This window comes from Squalius cephalus, assembly GCF_949319135.1.
Source record: "Squalius cephalus genome assembly, chromosome: 11".
NCBI lineage: Eukaryota > Metazoa > Chordata > Actinopteri > Cypriniformes > Leuciscidae > Squalius > Squalius cephalus.
The window spans coordinates 34,018,466-34,033,160 of record NC_137132.1 but is presented as its reverse complement, the minus strand read 5'-3'; the positions used below and the strand labels follow the sequence as shown (position 1 = coordinate 34,033,160).

Below are 14,695 nucleotides of genomic sequence, written 5' to 3'. Positions count from 1 at the left end.
GGGAGAGCCAGATTGGGTGTAGTGCTTAACTATATATAACTGTATCATCAGCGTAATAATGAAAATTTACATTATGAACATTTTGATCAATATTATTTATATATAGAGTAAATAGGAGTGGTCCTAGGACTGACCCATGTGGCACACCTTTAGTTACATTGAGTGAACCAGAGATAAAACCTTCTGCCTGTACACATTGAGTTCTGTTCGAGAGATAGTTATTAAATCAACCAATAGTATGTTTAGATAATCCAATACTGACAAGTCGTTGTAAGGTATGATCAACAGTATCAAATGCTTTTGATAGATCGATGAATAAGGCTGCACAGTGTTTCTTGTTATCAACAGATTCAATAAAATCATTTAGTAAGGCTGCCGTAGTTGTGCTATGTTGTTTTCTAAAACCAGATTGAAGATCAGACAGGGTATTATTAACAGACATAAAGTCCTTTAATTGATTGTTGACAAATGTTTCGAGGACTTTGGCCAAGACTGACAGCTTGGAAATGGGCCGGTAATTATTTGGGTGTGTGGGATCTCCGCCTTTAAACAGGGGAAGGACAAAAGCTGATTTCCATATTAGTGGAATTTCATTTAAGACAAGAGAAAGGTTAAAAATATGAGTCAGAGGTGGGGCAATAAAATCAGCTGCTAGCTTTAAAAAGTAAGGTTCCAATTTATCAGGACCTGCCAATTTTGAAACATCTAAAGATTTAAGGGCTTTGCACACCTCAGAGATTGCAATTGGTGAAAAGTTGAATGATTGACTAGACATGAAGCTCTCTGACTGAACAGTCGAAGGGTTCACATGAGCACCATTAATTGAATCAAACAAAAAAACAGAAGCTATGAAGTGTTCATTGAAACAATTAAGCATTTTACTTTATCAATGATTGTATGAGAGCCCTTATTAATACATGATGGAAGTTCTATACCTTTATTATTTTCAGTTAGTGATTTAACACTTTTCCAAAATTTTTATGAATTGTTTTGATTGTGAGATTTTGTATAAGAAAATGTTCAGCTTTAGCTTTTCTGACCACAACCGTGCATGCATTTGCGCAATCGCCTGGAATCAAGCCAGTATGACCTTTGGTACAGGGTGAAGGGTCGGAATAATCCTTGGTTTTCTCATCCTTTATCAAATATGCTTCATGAGCGCAACCTGGCATGGGCAAAAGCTAGGAAATCCGGCTTGATTTCAGGCGATTGCGCATTGCATGCACGGTTGCAATTCAATCCAAATTAAATTTTGTACTTGCTTTATGTAGTTAGTGCCATACAACGTCCACATCTAAAACAATGCCACATACACGTGACATGAGTGTGAGTAAATACTAACAATTGTCATTTTGGTTGAACTTAAGTAAGCAATGTTTCTGACCAAGATACCAAAAAAGCTTGAGTCTTACTTGCTGTGGCTGAAATTGACAGCCTGATCACTGATGATTTCAAAGACGATTGGCCGGTCACCCATGCAATACTTCCTCATCACCTCCATGCAGCTATGCATAGTTTTGCGGGATGGTTTATTGTCATGGAACAGATCCCCACCCAGCAAAACGAAGTCAACCTGAGAGAAAAAGAGAGAAGCACTATGAAAAACAAATGTCAGTTGAAGGAGAAAAAGCATAGAGTGTACACTGCACATTATACAGATACATGCATCTGTGTAGAGAGGCATCTATGAATCAGGGTTCAGCGTGAATCAGAATTGAGAATAATTTTTTAAAATTCCAAAATAATTATTGAATTTAACCAACCCAACCCAGGTCCTGGAGTACCCCCAACTGTCTCCCTAATCAAACACACCTGATTCAACTCGTTAGTAGAGACTTTAAAGTCCCCCTGTGGTGTTTATACATATGGTTTGTCTTAAAGCATATTAAAACACCACATATATGTAAATTTATATGTCAACACCATTGCTAAATATTTTCTTCTTAAAAGCCCAGTGAACCAAAGACAGTCTCAAAAACACGGTTTGAAATCGCTGGTGTTTCTGACATCACAAACTACCTTGTAATCAATCAGATCAACGTGCAGGCGGGCTTTAGCATATCATTAACTATAACCACTCTGAAGCATTGGAGTCATGACAAGCCGGGTCATCCTGGTATATTTTTCTGTTGCTATGAAAAATCGGGTATTTAGCAACATAGCGGGTGAACGGGGCACGTTCCGGGACTGATCCCAGCAATGTTACTAGGTCCCCATCCTGGGATCAATCCTGGAACATGTTTGTGTTCACACAGAAGGCAAAATAGCAGATCTATGGCAATTTTCTGGCATCAACGCTCTGTGTGAAAGGGGCTTTAGATTCTGAATATTGGTAATGGGCGATTTTTGTAAATTTGTGTAATAATTTCATATAAACTATGTAATTAATATAAAATCACCTCAAAGTCTCAAACAATATGAACCCATCATTTAATTCCCACCTCATTTTGCACAGCTTGTTTCATGATCTCGTCAAAGGTCACAAACGTGTCATTTCCCCTAATGGCATCCTTCTCTAGATAACCTAGGTGAATGTCAGTGGCAATGAGGATCTTGAATGTGTCCTCATCATCACTAAAAAAACAAACACAAAAAAACATTACAACATTCAAGAGGAACACTGAAACAGAAAACTATTAAAAGGGTCTTGTAAATGAATTGTATTGTCATGACAGCTACAATAAACTATACAGGTTTAGAGCTGTAGGAATAAAAACTAATCTGCAATCATCAGACCTACAGTTTATGTGGTTCCAGACATTTTCATTTACTTTTGAGCCATCATGTGAACAAAGCTAGCTGAATTTAAGTGTCACAATCACTTGTCAATCTCTGTTGACAACTGTTAACAGATCTATTTTTATTTTTCTAGGTATAACAAAACAAAAGTTTACAATTTTTTTTTTTACAAAATAAATGTACTCACATGGTGTTTCCAGCTGATGTCATACTGAGATAACTGCACTGACACACTGAAAATGATGATGATGATGATGATGATGATGATGATGAAGTAGGGAAATAAAAGACAGATATAAATATGTTGATGATGTTGACCAACAGATTTAGTTATTATACCTATATGATTATGCAGAGAATATTAACAAACTGAGTAAGTTAATATATGCATGCCTTAGTCGGCTCCTAAACATGCGTGTTGTTCACACAGAAGAGCAGATTCATTTGATTATAAAAACTTTACTTAAACAAAGCTGCTGCTAAGTGTTTTAGATGGGATTTATTCATGAACAAATCAAAGCAAAAGAAAAATTACTTTACCTCCTCTTTTCAACTCCTCACAAGACAGTCGTTCACATGCATAGACGTTCACATGCAAGCAATCTTCTCCTCCCACCGCGGAAGAAGTCATTCGCTTCGCTCGCGGGAAGGTTTTTTTGAATCCTGGGAAATGTAGTTTATGCATTCATTCGGTGCAAGCGAATTAGCCGCACAAAAAAACTATATTTCCCAGCGTCAAAACAAGCTGCGTATTAGAGAAAGAAATCACCGTGTTGAAAAACTATGGAAGAGATATGGAAATTAATGTCATTACAGTTAATAATATATTTCAGAATGCACAGAAACAGTTAAGGGTGTATGATATTCTTCTAAAATATTTAAGAAATACAGAGTTTATCGAGGCTTCACACTCCCTCCCAGTAGGTGGCGGAAATGCACCTTAAACTGGTTTACCAACCGCCATAAAAAAATAAAGACGAAGAAGAAGAAGCAGAAGAAGAAGAAGAAGAAGAAGAAGAAGAAGAAGAAGAAGAAGCATTAGCATTAACCTCTGAGAAAAAGCAAAGATTATAGAATAACAGTCATTTTGGTAATAGAATGGTGTAACGTTACTTAACGTGAACACAGCTGGTCATCGGTGAGTTTTGTGGAAAATACATGTCATTCGAAGAAAAGCAAGTGTTTACTAGTTTAAATAAGAGTAAATATTTTAAAGGGACAGTAACATCGATATAAAGTGATCTGTCAGCCACTAAATAAGAAGGTAACGTTACTGTGGTGGCACTATGATACAATTATGGTATCGAATGTTAAATCATGGTAAACCAATGTACGTCTAAAGTCCTTATTCGAATTAATTATTTTCCTAGCAATATCATAAACATGAAATAAACATCTAAACGATTTATACAATGTTTATAAGCACCAAATGTGTGTCTGTAATTATTGATAAACGTGGGAACCCTATATTTTCTAATTTAATGAAAAACGTTTTGTTCGTTTGATCATTTTTGTCAATCCGGTTGTTTACTTCTCTTTCTGCCATGCTTTAAAAGGGTCCATATGATGTTACTTTTTGGGTGTCACATCTCATATCTCATATCTCACATCTCTCTCGCTCAGTGATGGAGTTTCCAGAAGGCTTTAACCAGCTTGACCTGCTGGAGTCTCATGGCCACATGATTCCAGTGGGGACAAAGAGCGGCTGGGTGGAAGAGGAGGAAGGAGATGAGGAGGATGAAACCTGCCACACTGAGGAATGGTATCAGCAGCAGGAGCTTAAATTACAAGACACTCCAACTGAACTGATATTATGGGCCGCTGAGAAGAATAGAGTAAGTGACCTTTATCTCGTGCAGAGGTTTTCAATCCTGAATCTCTTATTTAAAGGATCATGAAATGGAGAATCAATCGGAGATCAAATGGAGGATAAAAAATCGGGAGAATCGTGATGTCACATCATATCCGTGTTGCATACAGTGGGTGTAGTCACTCAAGTTCATAATCAAAGTCAGAAAGAGCTTTAAAGTGTGCTTGTACAAACAAGGAATTTACCTTGGTTTTGAAACTTGCAGTGCACACATATAAATACAACAAGAAGACACAATATATTTTAAGAATAATATATAAAAAAGTATAAAGACACAGATATGTTTAATCAGAATAAACATATTTACAGTATTGTAAATAATATGAATAAATAGGGATGAATTTACAAAGATATTGCACTAAACAGTGGGAGGATTGCACTTGCATTCATATACCTTGGGAGGCATTTAACTGTTTAAGAGGGAAAAGTGTCTGTGAGAAGAAACTGTTCCTGTATGGCTGGACTGACATCAGGGCTCGATTGCTTGATCCCCATTAGATTAACAGTGTTGTGTATTATGTAAACTTTATCATGTAAATGAAATGTTGAAATTCTCTGTATAATTAACGATTTACAAATAACAATGATTGACCAATCACAACTCAATATTGTAACGTGCTTTGCACAGGCACGCCAGAGCTCAGATTCAAGCAAGCTTTCGTCATTTTTCGCATTCCGAGGCCGCTTTAACTCCTACGGTGGCCGTATTATTCCAAGATTAACATGGCTTCCAGTTCGACTTCGTCCATGAGTTTTCCTTCAAGTGATGAGGTTACTTTTACAAATATTCTTTCGCTTACTATTACAAATCTTTTGCTTCCTTGGCGACTCTGTTACATGTCCTCGAGAATAGGCTTGATCTTCCATCTTCAACAGGCTTTCAAATCTGCCGGCACTGAAGTCGCGAGTAATCTCCCCCTCCCATTCGTCACGGTGCCACTGAGTGTAAAAGCGCGAAAGGCGAAGCTTGAATTTCCAAGCATGTCCTTCTTTGGCTAATGTATTTTCATGATGGAGGCGCAACATGGCTGCCGCCATTCGAGCGACTCGCTCATGTACTCTCATTGGCAGATTCTACGCTTACGAGAATACTTGATTGAATGAGCACATATAATTTTGCTGAGAATCAACTTAAAAAATTACACTATGTAGCTTTAAAATGTGCAAAATTTTCGGACCACCCTACAGGGCCAAAGGTCTACCCAACATAGTGTTACAAAATCCTGTGGGAAACACTGATCATTTTATGAACTTTACACCAACATAGTACGACAAAGTCAGTAAAGCTGTTACGCTGTATTAAAAAGCCCTTGGACAAACTATATTTGGGCTCAGTTCCGAATGTTTACTATGTCTGGCTCCGCCTCGGCTCTTAACCATGCAATGTGCTTTGGTGCTTCAGCTTTGGAGTGCTGAAAAGTGTGGGGTGTCATTTGGAACTTTAAAAAATTTATTAAAAATATATGTAAATAATGATTAAACACTTCAGTGCCATCTGAAGGCATCATTTTAGTTTGACACGCAGGGATTGTGTGTATGTGCAAGTGAGAGAGAGTGTCTGGTGCTCATACTACAATGATATCAATTATTTAATGAATAATGCCTATATATTTTTCTACTCTTTAATCCAATATATAAAAATGTTTAAGGTACAGGAGGACAACATGAGGTATGCAGAGAAGACTCAAGTTGTCCAATTCTATATCATAAAGTAGGATAATGATGAGATGTGCATGCTGTGGATTCAATTGTGTTAGCCTTTATTCCCAAACAAACACATTCAAAAATGATTAAGCATTTGTATAGGCCTCATGTCTGATGCTACATTTGCTATAATTTATAAATAACTTTTTTGAATGCACTGGTGCTCATCACTGAACACAGCTGAATATCACCATCACGGATCTCTTGCTATAATACTATACAACAATACAATCACAAACTGATTGGTTATATCAAAGGTCTTTACAGACTACAACACCAAAATACCACAATGGCACTGACCAAGTAAATAAATATAGTAAACAAAAGGATAAAAACGACAAATTATTTCTAAGTTTTTTGCCACAAAATTATGTTTTATTATGTATTATGCATTTATTAGTTATTATGGAAAAGCAAATCTTTTTCTTGTGCTCTCTCTCTCTCTCTCTCAAACGCACACACATACAGTACAGACACACACTTGTTCTATTTTTCACGTTTTTGGTTACAATTCCATTGTTCTTCATTCTTGTCTTTTAAAAATATAATACATTTATATTTATTATACAGACGAGCAGTTTGCAGTTCTCTGTCTTTTTTGAACATTAGGCTTACACTCCAGTTGTATTAAAGCGTATATTCAATTTGAAATGTAATATGCAAAATGGCAATGTATTTAAATTAAAAATTTTCCATACCAAATGTGGAACGTTTGGAGCAAAATGATCATTTAAATTCAATTATATAATTTAAATTTGCTATTTCCTACGCTAGTTTTAACCGGTTATAACATGTTTTATAAGTTGCAAAATAAAAATGAAAATGTATTACAGAAATTATTAGATATGTTAAACATGCATTGTTCAAGCAAAAATTGTAGCAAAATGATCTGCATTTACACTCACAGTTAAGACACTTGCAATTACACTTTCATTAAATGTCCCTCAATGAATGTAGCAAAATTCAAAGTGGAATTGAAAATGCAATCCGCCCTGTCAATCAATGCATCAAGGCAGGGTCAGGTGTGAGAGTAAGGTGTATGAAACTGAAAGTTCAGCGTCACATCCTGAAGCTTAACAACACACAGTCGTCTTCATTAAAAGTAGTGACACTAAATGATTTTACCAGTGATGATACCGCTCTCTCTCCTTGCGGCTCTTGCGGTCTTTGATCTTGAAATTGTCTGATGAATGATATATAAAATGAAGCTCATATCTTGTTTTCTTTGACATGAACTTGTGACGTTAAATTTGCATATGGCGTGGGAAGATTAGATTTATATTAGTTTTGCGGAGAGCCGGAGACACGCTTATGTTGCCCAGTGTAAATGGAACAGATAGCTATCCCATCATTTAAAACACATAAATGACCAAGTGTACATAGGCCCATTGGAAATTTGTTCTTTAAAGTCTAATTTAAACCTGAAAAAAAGGCACGTCATGACAAAAAGGTTGCCGACCCCTGATTTAGAGTTAGCAATGAAATTTTGTTCTATAAGAGAAGTCACAGACAATTTGCGACAGGTAGTATTCCATTTACGGCCCTTCTCGTTCATTTCTGTTGTATCCGCAAACCTTGATTTACTGTTGTACAACTCATTGACATCAAGGCAATAAAGTGATTGTTTTATGAGGTACACGTGATCCAAGTTGACTGTTGCGCTTGCTCCAATGGTAGAGTGACAGAGGTCGGTATCCCCTTATACAAGATCTCTCTTGCATACACCGCACAAAAATCCTTGTCAAAATTTAAAACAAAAACTATACCTTTTACAGTTTTTCTCGATTGCTTAAAGGAGAACTCCGTTTTGAATAAAAATGATGTTATTTCAGCCAGCGCACATACCTGTATTTACATCCTGTTTTCGGTCGAAGCCCACAGTAATCGATTGTCGAGTTCACGCGCATAGGTTTAGTATCTATGATCACGCGCGTGAACTCGACAATCGACTACTGTGGACTTCGACCGAAAACAGGAAGTAAATACAGGTATTTTCGCTGGCTGAATTAACATCACTTTTATTCATTTCTTTCACATCTACTGCAGTCAGATTCACCGTTTTCACTCTAAATAAACTCACTCACATTTGCTGTGCACTTGTAATGACAAATCAAGGATGTTAAAGCAGGCTAAACGCAGGTTTAAAACCTGCCCCATTGAAGTCAACAGGGTGCAAATTTTAAAAAGAGGATAACACGGTGTAGGCAACAGCGATTTTTGTTGTTGTTCTCTGTACTGACAGCACTCCAAATTTACAAAAAAATGAGCTCAATGTTAAAACTGACTGGAGTTCTCCTTTAAACACTTTTCTTGAAATTATGCCTTTTCTCAAAACTAAACACAAATCCCCATACTTCCTATTTTCAGGTCAAAATTAAGCTCTCCACTCAAAACCATTCAATCTTCAACTAATTTTGCCCTCAGAAATGACACGCAAAGCCCTGAAAAACACACACACTACAACATAGTGTTAAACACCAGTGATATCAATTCAAAACACTTACAAAAACCTCCTTTTGGCAATCAGGAATCATTTTACTGCTCAATGCCTTTTACAGTATACAACATAAATAGAGGGGTGCAGATGCAGTGAAATTCAACAATAAGCTTTATGAAAAGTTTTTTTCAGGTTATGCAAAAAAAAAACAAAAAAAAAAAAAACATGTGAATCTTAGTGATATTTACACCCACTCGAGCGATTTGTTTGCTAAAAAGAAGCCATTGAGCATTGTCGAGAGGTTAAAAGGAATTGGACAGAGCCGTAACGGCTCTGGATTTGGATTGGATTAAACCCGCCAATAGCGCGCCAGGTGGATAAGCCAGTTTGTGATTGGTTTCCGCAAATCTGTAAAGGTTTCCAGCCTGAGCCTTCAGGGCAGTCGTCAGATCAGGCTGGGTTTACCCAGTCTAGTAAAGAGATCTTGCAGTAGATGAAAAGCATTAGAAAATAAAAGTTGGAAATACCAAAGAAATAAACATGAACTTGTAATTGCAATTACAAGTATACTGTCAGTTACAGTACAGTAAAAAGACAAAAAAAAAAAGACAAATCTGCAACCTTGGCATAATTGCATTGCAGTACTGATAATGACCATATCTGCCCTACTAGAACAGTTTCTTAGTCTTCTGGCAACAGACTCCCTCCTCTAGGCAGTCGTCTCTCAGTTCTGCAAAAATACTAAATGTTCTTGGCTACAAATTAGTTTGACAATTACAAGTTTGAGGGTGTACAAGATGTGCTACAGAATTTGCTGTACATAGAATAGTGAAAGTTCTCTCATCTAAAGAACTGGTAATTATACTGTATGTGTTGATAATACCTAGTTGATAACACCTAGAATATCAAAATCGACTGCTGGCGGTAGATCCTTCTCCTATTTAGCACCAAAACTTTGGAACAGCCTTCCTACCATTGTACGGGAAGCAGACACACTCTGTCAGTTCAAAGCTAGACTAAAAACACATCTCTTTGACCTAGCTTTCACATAATACATTATAGACTTCTATAATTCAATATTAGGATGCATAGATTAGGTCAGCTGGAACCGGGAACACTTCCCATAAATCCTGATGTACTCGTTACATCATAAGAAGAATGGCATCTACGCTAATTTTAGTGTCTTTGTTTATCCCGAGGTTTTCCCGCAGCCTGCCGGATCCAGGCCGTATCCAGATCTGATGAAGGACCTTCGCCTGGACCCGATCCAACGCAGTGCTGAAGTGCCAACTAGTCTCTCCCTATGGAGGATCCCTTTACCACTCTACAGATAAAGCGTTGTCGGGAAACTCAATTCGCGTATCTACCCCGAATTGATAAAATAAAATACAATTCTGTATCAAAAATTATAAGGAAACACCAGTACTTTGTTTAGGCTTGGTTTGTAGGGAATTACAAACCTGCGTACACATATTGAAACGCACATAACTATAGAACCAATTCTTAATGCGCATGTGAATGCCATCAGCGTTTCTCACAGGTTCGCGTTTATAGTCTGTATAGAGAGAATTGTGTCGTCTTAGCGGCCCCTAATTTAATAACAAATGATTGTTGCGACGGAAGCGAATATACTATCATATACAATCATAACTAACCTTAGCTGGAAAATAACTTTACTAAAGAACCGCTATAAAGCCAAAACAATCTCTGTTACCATAAATTATACGTTTATCTCTGTAAAGCTGCTTTGAAACAATATACATTGTTAAAAGCGCTATATAAATGAAGATGACTTGACTTGTGTAAGTAATATAAAAAACCTGTAGACGAGGGGTAGGGGGAGTTAAAAGCACATAAACTTGTTTATGTAATAAACAAGCAAAAAAGATATAATAATTGTATTGGTTGCTTGTATTGGTTACCTGAAAACTGGTCTATAATTGTCTCGTTGACAGATGAAATTAAGTATTGATGCATTTTCCTTTCTTTCTTTCTTTCTTTCTTTCTTTCTTTCTTTCTTTCTTTCTTTCTTTCTTTCTTTCGTAGTTAGCAACAGTAGAACGTCTCCTCACATTGGACCCAACGCTCGCTAATTGTCATGATAGTGATGGTTACACCCCTTTACACCGTGCTGCCTATGGTGGCCATTATTCCGTGGTCTCTGCTCTTTTGAATGCTGGAGCTAATCTTCATGCGAGAACGACCGATGGTTGGATGCCGCTACACAGTGCCTGTCGCTGGGGTCACGCCGCTGTAGCTTCTTGTCTTTTGCAATGGGGGGCAGAGGTCAATGCCATGACAAGGGGCCGACTCACACCACTACAACTGGTGGCGGGAAATGCTGCAGCTGGAAAGACGATTGAGCTATTGCTTTCGCAACGCACCCTACGGGCAGGACTGAAAAACAGTGCCGGAGAGACCGCTTATGACATCGCACATCGCACAAGTGAACATCACAGACTGTTTGAGATGACAGAGCCCTGTAATAACATATATTGATACATATGTGCACTACATATATTGACACATATGTGCACTACATATAATGACACGTGCGCAAGTCTTTAATTTCTGACATAAATCTTAAAAATGAATTGTTGAAATGATGCTATGTTCTATGGAAAATAGAGGAGTTTGACTTTTAAAAAGACTCACAATTGTAATGCATCAGCATGCAGGTAATAAGATGTTCACAACAGTGTATTTATAATCATTGAACATTTTTAGCATGTCAAGAAGGTTTTTTGTTGTCTGTGAATGATGTGATTATGCATTTGCAGGGAGAAGCAGTACCATGTCAACCAAACATTGTGTATGTGCACAACAGTTATCTCAAATACTGTCTTAAAAATGCTTTCAATGCATATCATTTTTAACTTAAACCATTTCATGTATATGTGGAAATACTGCACGTAATTTAGGCACTGTAATTGGTCACCATTTTAATTACTTTTGCCATTCATTTTATTTGTCTTGCAACATGACAAAATGTTTAAAGTACAAATATTCTGTGTAGTCTGTCAAAAAATACAATTGTTCAATGTCCTCTGGAATCTTTAGGCAGCACCCACAAAAGCTTTTATGAGAAAGTGAAGTGTGTGTTTGCCTTTAAGGTGTGTGAGATCCTGAGTCCTGTTACAGTTCACCTAGCTGTTTTGTTCTCTTGTCCACAAATTTAGTGGCACTATAAAAAAATTACAATGAAACAGTATACAATTGTTGTTTTAATACTTACAATGTCAAACTTAAATACTATTAGAAACAGCACAAGTTGATCAAAGTGTTTTACAACAATGAATGCAAACCTACAAAAAAAATAATATACACTGGAATAAATGCATTCAAATATACAAAAATGGGTGGACAGCCACAACTATGCACACTGCAAAAACTGTTAAATGAACTCTCCTGGGAGTCCTCTCCACACTCAAGAGTGTTAAAGTGTTAAAATATGAGTGTTAAATGAACACTGAAGCAGTGTTAAAGTTAATGAGATTATGATTAATTGAGTGATGATTGACCATTATTGAAGACACCTGATGTTAACAAGCAGAATCACTGAAGGAGAAAATCAGAAAATGTTAAGTTTCATCATTATGGTGATCAGTGTTTGCTTTAGTTGGGCTCTTCACCCTTAAACTATTAACTTAAGATGTTGTTTGGCTGCTGTAACTAAATTATAACAGCCAGATGAACAAAGAGAAAACGTGATGAGGAGATGTTGGTTATTTTGTGACAATCAACATTTGACCTAAAACACTGAACTCATTCAGAGAGTTATGTTTACCTTGTGATTACAACAGACTTATAATTCTAAATACATAATTCATAGCGTTTTCAAAATAATCAATAACATTTCTTAATAGTTGTTCTGATCACAAGATTTTGAGGAAGTATTTTTATTAAGGAACAGACTTCAATAATCAGCCTGTGAATCTCAACAATGGTGACAATAATAAAGCATGTTGCAGTGTATTCTGGGTGCCACCAATCAAAACTCATTCATGGCTCCCATGATGCATTGCGGTATGAATAAATTATGATCTGAATTGTCTTAGTAATTTCTTTTTCCTAATTGAATATTCTGTTTGTCACCATTGTTGAGATTCATACACTGATTCTTGATATCTATGTGTGGCAAAACAATATATGTATTAATTTAATTGAACTACTTTTAAGTAGTTTTGAATCTTATGGCCTAGAATTACATTAAACTATATTGTAAACTTCCTTGTGAGGAGAGATCTTGAAGTAGATGAATATGTTTTGCTTTCAAACTAAGCTTGTGGATCCATGGATGTACACAAAGACTCCTTTGAGATGTGACCCGGTTTTGACCCCACTGCCACGTCGAGCACCTGTAATATAACAGTAAAGGCAAGTTCAGAGTAAAGTACACACACTAAGTCTTCATAAGGAAGTTGCAAACTCACTCTGAGCTTTCAGCTTCATAACGAGCAATTCCTGGATCCTATACAATACAAGAAAAACATTGCAACATTCAGAAATATTTTGCTAAACCGGATAAACAAGTTGGACTGATAAAAGAACGCAATTAACCTCTGATGATCAGAGGAGTCAATTGTGCTGAACGGGTGAAGGACAGAGAGTATAATTTATATTGGCTATATACTATATGGACACCCACTCCAGACGGGGACAGACGACAAATCATACAGATATACCTGCAAAGGTGAGCAGTGCGTACCGACAGAAACAATGTCGCGTTGTGTTTATAGTTCCGAGGCCATATTGGTGGGTTTTCGCTCTGGCTGTGTGGTATGCGGTAGTATTATTCGTTTTAGGTCTAACGAATTTCCACCTGTCGCGGTTAGACGCCTCCACGCACGGTCGGTTGCGAGCCGAGAAATCCAATGTGACGCTCCTGATCTGGTGGAGGCCCTTCGGTAACCGGGATCCCCTGCCCGACTGTGCTGTGCATTATGGTATCCAGGATTGTACCCTAACCACGAACAGAAGCGCGTACACCCGCGCTGATGCCGTTATCATACACCACCGCGAACTGATGCGCAAATGGAGCCTCCCCAGCGCTCCGCGGCCTCCGCGCCAGAAGTGGATCTGGATGAACTTTGAATCTCCGAGTCACTCCGGCTCTTTGATTGGACTAGATGGGGTGTTTAACCTTACCATGTCATACCGTCGAGGCTCGGACGTGTTTCTGCCGTATGGGTACCTGCAGCCCCGGAGCGGAGACAGAGAGACTCCACGGGTGAGTGCGCGGCACAGGCGTGGAATCGTCGCGTGGATAGTTAGCAACTGGAATGAGCAACACGAAAGGGTGCGATTTTATCGGAATCTCCGGCGATATATACATGTGGATGTTTTTGGACGTGGTGCGCGTGATTTGATATCTGGTAGCGTAGTGCGCACTGTATCCCGGTATAAATTCTACCTGGCATTCGAGAACTCTTTGCACACAGATTACATCACGGAGAAACTGTGGAGAAACGCTCTCTTATCAGGGGCAGTGCCAGTGGTTTTGGGACCGCCACGGGAGAATTATGAACTGTTTCTTCCTGCTGATGCCTTCATACACGTTCAAGATTTCAGTGGCCCACGGGCTCTTGCCGCGTACCTGAAACACCTGGACCGAAACCACTCCCTCTATCAGCGTTACCTGAACTGGAAGCGTCACTACAGCGTGCATGTGACGTCATTCTGGGCGGAGCATTACTGTATGGCTTGTAGAGCTGTCCAAGTCAGCAGACACCAGTACAAATCAGTGTCTGATATTGCTCTTTGGTTCAAGTCTTGATGTCTCCAGTGTGTGTCAGTATAATCACAGACATCCAACACCACACAAGTAAAGAATGTTACTTCTATTTTCTGGAATAATGTTTTCCACAAATCTACCTCCAATTTGTTTTATCAAAGGCTTTTCAGGACAACACATTCATATAAAAATATCTAATTTATATATTAAA

General features: G+C 37.8%; 3 protein-coding genes across 4 annotated transcripts in view; 2 read left to right on the top strand and 1 right to left on the bottom strand.

Moving 5' to 3' along the window:
* mre11a (MRE11 homolog A, double strand break repair nuclease) overlaps positions 1-3,356 on the bottom strand; it is a 36,347-nt gene extending 32,991 nt beyond the window's left edge. For both annotated transcript variants that reach the window (XM_079886058.1, XM_079886059.1), the window contains exons 1-4: positions 3,280-3,356; positions 2,927-2,972; positions 2,442-2,574; positions 1,413-1,573 (exon numbers count right to left, since the gene is read on the bottom strand). In XM_079886058.1, the coding sequence (XP_079742184.1) occupies positions 1,413-1,573; positions 2,442-2,574; positions 2,927-2,949 (317 nt within the window). In that variant the 5' untranslated portion in view covers positions 2,950-2,972; positions 3,280-3,356. The remainder of the gene's footprint in view (positions 1-1,412; positions 1,574-2,441; positions 2,575-2,926; positions 2,973-3,279) is intronic.
* Positions 3,357-3,498: 142 nt separating this feature from the next.
* ankrd49 (ankyrin repeat domain 49) lies at positions 3,499-13,098 on the top strand. The gene is made up of 3 exons (XM_079886988.1): positions 3,499-3,877; positions 4,363-4,574; positions 10,797-13,098. The coding sequence occupies exons 2-3, from the start codon at positions 4,365-4,367 to the stop codon at positions 11,247-11,249; spliced, it is 663 nt and encodes a 220-aa protein (XP_079743114.1). The 5' UTR covers positions 3,499-3,877; positions 4,363-4,364; the 3' UTR covers positions 11,250-13,098.
* Positions 13,099-13,338: 240 nt separating this feature from the next.
* LOC307167712 (alpha-(1,3)-fucosyltransferase 4-like) lies at positions 13,339-14,654 on the top strand. The gene has a single exon (XM_079886987.1). The coding sequence runs from the start codon at positions 13,387-13,389 to the stop codon at positions 14,524-14,526; it is 1,140 nt and encodes a 379-aa protein (XP_079743113.1). The 5' UTR covers positions 13,339-13,386; the 3' UTR covers positions 14,527-14,654.
* Positions 14,655-14,695: the final 41 nt, after the last annotated feature.

Bases quoted from the DNA above. Each gene is read 5' to 3' on its own strand.
- ankrd49 (XM_079886988.1), top strand. From the start codon at position 4,365: ATGGAGTTTCCAGAAGGCTTTAACCAGCTTGACCTGCTGGAGTCTCAT. The intron at 4,575-10,796 runs GTAAGTGACCTT...TTTCTTTCGTAG, and splicing joins GGGCCGCTGAGAAGAATAGA to TTAGCAACAGTAGAACGTCT.
- LOC307167712 (XM_079886987.1), top strand. From the start codon at position 13,387: ATGGACACCCACTCCAGACGGGGACAGACGACAAATCATACAGATATA.